This window comes from Meleagris gallopavo, chromosome 10 (genome assembly GCF_000146605.3).
Source record: "Meleagris gallopavo isolate NT-WF06-2002-E0010 breed Aviagen turkey brand Nicholas breeding stock chromosome 10, Turkey_5.1, whole genome shotgun sequence".
Taxonomy (NCBI): domain Eukaryota; kingdom Metazoa; phylum Chordata; class Aves; order Galliformes; family Phasianidae; genus Meleagris; species Meleagris gallopavo.
Window position 1 is genome coordinate 5,076,696 of NC_015020.2, and position 4,463 is coordinate 5,081,158.

Here is a 4,463-nt window from a genome sequence, read left to right on the forward strand (position 1 = left end):
ACTAATAAGAGCTTAAACTGGCATGGAAAAGACAAGACTGCTATTGTATTCAATGAAGTACTTTGTGATGTCTCCTTTGAAGGAAGGAAAATAATTAACTACTTTTAACATGCTTCTGAATCTGAAAAAGATTTCCAAAGCCCACAGTTGGTCTAATGTCTTCATTAAAAAATTAAACATCACTAAAAATTCTTACGTTCTCTGCTTTATTACTTAAAGCAAAAAGCAAAACTCATGCAGACTTTATCTAGAAAAAGTAAAGGATAGAACCAACCTTCCAGCATTGATAATATTAGCATCAGCTCCTGAGCATATATCTTCCACAACATATGAATTCTCTGAGCAGGATACATTTAAGGATGTATAGTTAGGCTTGCAGACGGTCAGGAAATATGGTGCTTGATATCCTGTTGATAGCTGTATAATATCAGTAACAAGCGCAGTAGAACAAAGACCAAACACATGAACACCTAGAAAATAAAGCAATAAAGCTTGTTAAGTTTATTATATTTATAAATTAAATGAATCATTGTGTAAAATGCACTCAACATTTTACAGAGATCTGTGGCTCCTGTCATTGGGCTTGTGAGAATTCAACTGTAGTATAAGATCTTTTTCCTTTATGGAATCTTATTTCAGATTAATTCATTAATATAAAAATTAAGATTATTTATGCTTATTTTCTTCCTATGGATACTTAATATTTAGATTTGATGACCTGATCTACTCTGATATTTTTTTTTTTCACAAAACTAAACTACATTGGAATTGCTTCTATTTAGAAAACAAATTTTAGCTGCCTGTAGTACAACCATCTATTTAAGTGGAGTTTATGTGCTCACTCTGTGCTTGGATTTTCCCATTGGAACATTTTCATAACACAGCTGCTCATTAGATCACTGCTCTGAGAACCTGATCTCTTTTTATTACCAGGGACTCATCAGTTGTCAATAACTTTGGTGTATCTTCACACATCTTACATTTCTTGAGTACCAACTCCTCACCACAATTACAAAAATTCTTCTTGTCAGTGATCTGTTTTATGTTCCTGTCTGATTAATAATATCAAATTCACAAAGCAGTTAATTCAGTTTTTTAACTGAGCATTTTCTAATTGCTGTTTCCCTAAGGCTCTACCTCTAATTCGCTACTTGTATTTATATCAAATTTTCATCTCAGACCTGAAAGAATGCTGAAGTAATTGTTCTACCAAAAATAAACCACAAATTCAGGGTATGAATCAAAGATGAAATTAATGCATCCTTGAGCTTTCTTTGGTGATGAAACAGGATGCCATACTGGAGAAGTGGATGACATGGGGTATCATTAGCTCTTCTTATTGCTGCAACCTACAACCCCCTCTGTTCATCTCCTCACTGCTGCTCGTAGCAGGATATGCTTTATTGGCCACATATATAACCTTATATATATAACCATATATATATGTATATATCATTGTCTTCCTGCTTGCCAGCCTATAGACACCTAACGCGTAGTCCACCTAGGAAGTTTTCAGTCTGCTGTCCTGCAGCCTGTCTTTGCATATGCTGCCCTCACTGATGAAAACTTTCTGGAACGGAGACAACCTTTCCTTTAGCCATTCATTGGCAGAGGGACTTAATTGTGAGAGTGGAGCAAAGTTCAGCCAGCCTTTCAAGCTCAGCTTTGTTAAATACCAAAATAATACAATTCATCATGTCCCTCTCTATCATTATGTTGCCCTTTTTCAAGAGGTAGATAAACATGTAACAGAAAAAGAATATCAGGTCTACTGACAGGTTCTAACAGGTTGTTACTGTCATGCTGAATGCTGTATCAGCTGGGTTGAATTCTTTTCATACACTGAAGACAGGCAGGGGAAACTGTGCACTGAAACCATTAAAAGGAAGGCAGCGTGAAGTGAGCAGAGAAGGAAAAACAAACGATTATTTTAGAAAGACTGACAATGGACTAGAAGAGGAAAGGGAAAATGGAGAAAGTAGATACTACTTTATTGAGTGGGGGGCTGCTTTCTTGCTCCCCTTGACAGTTTCTTTTCACATTTTCTGGGGGGAAAAAAAAAAGAAAAAAAAATCTATGCCTGTGTCAGCCCTGCAACTATTCTGAAAGGCTGTTTCAGAAAAGGAAATCTGCATGGTGGAAACTGAATGTACACAGAAGGCTTTTCTTTGTGAGTAACATTTGAAACCCACCAACAAATCTGACAGCTCTTCTAAGAAATGAATTGAAGTTGCATCCTCCTGCATTAATATTGGCCTCTGTTCCAATCCCATTTCTTCTTTTGGACAGGCAACAGTAGAGAATTCCTTCTCCTACCATTATCTGCAATGACAAAGAAGCTCTTAATTTAGATGTAGCAATTATTCGTAAGACAGCAATAGAATTTAAAGGGCTGAAATATTACTTGGACACAACTGATGTTTTCCACTGACACATACATTCCTTGAAAAAATGTGTATAAATATGTAAAAATTCAGTAATCCAATTTAACCTGTGTGAGAGCAACAAGAAAGTGGCACTGACATTAAATCCAAGCACCATAAAGTTTTGAAATGAGATCTTTTATTAATATGTTTGTATAAAGTTCTCAGTGGAATGGGAGCCTTGATCCACAGCAAAAATTGGATTCTTCTACAGTAAAAAAATAATAATCAGCAATTCTTGCCTTTCACATGATCCAGAACCACAGCAATATCTTTACTGTTCTTAAGGTGATTTTAGCCATCAGTCTTGGCCTCATGCCTAGTATTTGCTATCAGCTTCTAATTAGATGGTAGCCTACTCTTCCATAATTATTTAATTTGGCTTGGATTTTAACCAGGTCCACATAGTAGAATACGCTCTCTCCTTATCGCGCTCTGAAAAGAGATCATGACTTAATATACAGGCAATTGTAAACAGAAATAAGAAGAATATAAGTGAAAACAAATTGTTATTTGCTGGAAAATGCAGATTTTATAGTTTTGCAGTTTCCAGTTTTATTGTTTTCTTGTTATATATTGCAGCTTGAGAATCTGTGTGGGGCTTGTTAGAATTCAGAAAAAAATGATGTGTTGAAATATTGAAATGGAGGAGGAAGTTCTCACCACTACAAGGAAAATTCACATGGTCTATCAGCAGATGTGAAGTAACGTGGGTCTGTGCACAGTGCATACAGTACAATTAAATGCAAAGCATCTGAATTAAGAAGAGTCTGACATTGTAATGATCCATGTTTCTGCACACTAAGATCTCTCACTGACATTTCCTGTGCTTTATGAATGCACATAGAAAATTTCTCAAATCCCACAAGCCATAAGACGTGCCAATAATACATGTGGTAATTTTCTGTATTATTTTTGGGCTACAGTACAGGCCTGGTTAAAAGCAGTTGCTACTCATTAATAATGTATTACCAAGCTGCTCATATTCTGACAAGAGTTTCCGTTCTGCTGAAATCGTCTTCTCCCTTTGGATGAGCCATTAAACCAGTCTCCTGTCTGCTCTTAACAACTAACTCTCAGTTCAGATTTGTCCCAGTGCTGTTTGGGAAAATGAAATTGAGTTCACAGACAAGGCTGATGCACCTTACTGAGCAAAGCTAGTTCTAGAAAAAGTGATATGTTCAGCTAAAGCTGCCGATAAAAAAAATATATATATAGTGGTGTTTTTTTTTTAAGTGTTGTATCAGTTTCTTATGATATTCTGTCTGTAAACAGTTATTAATATTGTACAGCATTAATGAATGATTGTAACTATTTTCACTCAACTGTTGATGCTTTTTCTTAACTTAGTGCCTGCAGTTAGGATGGCATAAGTTAATGAAGTGCTACAGGAAATGCTCTAAGAGCTGTGCATCTCCTTTTGCTATAGGAGGATAAAACTGAATTTAAATTCCTAAAGTAATTAGTTTGGGTGATACTCTGCAGCCTAACTGGAGACAGAGCACTTACTTTCTTTATGCCAACTGAAACTCTGTTCAAAATCTTTAATAACTAATGGTGGCACCTCAAACTTACCGTAATTGATGGTCCAGCAAAAACCAGACTAAGCAACATCAAAAAGGGAACTGCTTCTTGTGTAGGTTCAATATATGGCATACTCAGACTCTTGTCATAGCAATTAAATCCAGAGTGAACTGGCTTGAAGACATCAGTAAGTTCAAGAAAATATAGACTAACAACAGAAGATGCCAATATGGGCAACTAGAAAAGAAGAAAGCAAAAAATTATAGGAATAGAATAGCATTGTATTTGCAGAGACAACATTCTTAATAAATCACTGTAATGTTTGCTATTTACATCCCACTGTTCCTTGCTATATTTGTTTTACCTTCTATAAATAATTAATTCTCTAGAGATATTATACTGTTCACTTGATATCAAGTAACTCTGTTGTCTACCAAGCTATTTAAAATACCCATTCCAATTTTCAGCTCACATAATTCAGCAGTTTCATCCATGAATCATTAATGGACAGGCTTT

At 35.5% G+C, this 4,463-nt stretch overlaps 1 protein-coding gene across 1 annotated transcript; it reads right to left on the reverse strand.

Annotated features, from left to right (window-relative positions):
• Positions 1-228: 228 nt before the first annotated feature.
• LOC100538433 (phospholipid phosphatase-related protein type 4-like) lies at positions 229-4,180 on the reverse strand. Its single transcript, XM_010715616.1, has 3 exons — positions 3,999-4,180; positions 2,193-2,322; positions 229-470 (listed from the first exon to the last, which is right to left on the reverse strand). The coding sequence occupies exons 1-3, from the start codon at positions 4,077-4,079 to the stop codon at positions 244-246; spliced, it is 438 nt and encodes a 145-aa protein (XP_010713918.1). The 5' UTR covers positions 4,080-4,180; the 3' UTR covers positions 229-243.
• Between the last annotated feature and the right edge of the window lie 283 nt (positions 4,181-4,463).

What these genes read in the sequence shown, in the direction of transcription:
- LOC100538433 (XM_010715616.1), bottom strand. Translation starts at nt 4,079, where the DNA reads ATGCCATATATTGAACCTACACAAGAAGCAGTTCCCTTTTTGATGTTG. An exon ending in TTGCTGGACCATCAATTACG is followed by an intron (nt 2,323 to 3,998) that starts GTAAGTTTGAGG and finishes TTGTCATTGCAG; the next exon opens with ATAATGGTAGGAGAAGGAAT. An exon ending in AAGAGCTGTCAGATTTGTTG is followed by an intron (nt 471 to 2,192) that starts GTGGGTTTCAAA and finishes TTTATTTTCTAG; the next exon opens with GTGTTCATGTGTTTGGTCTT.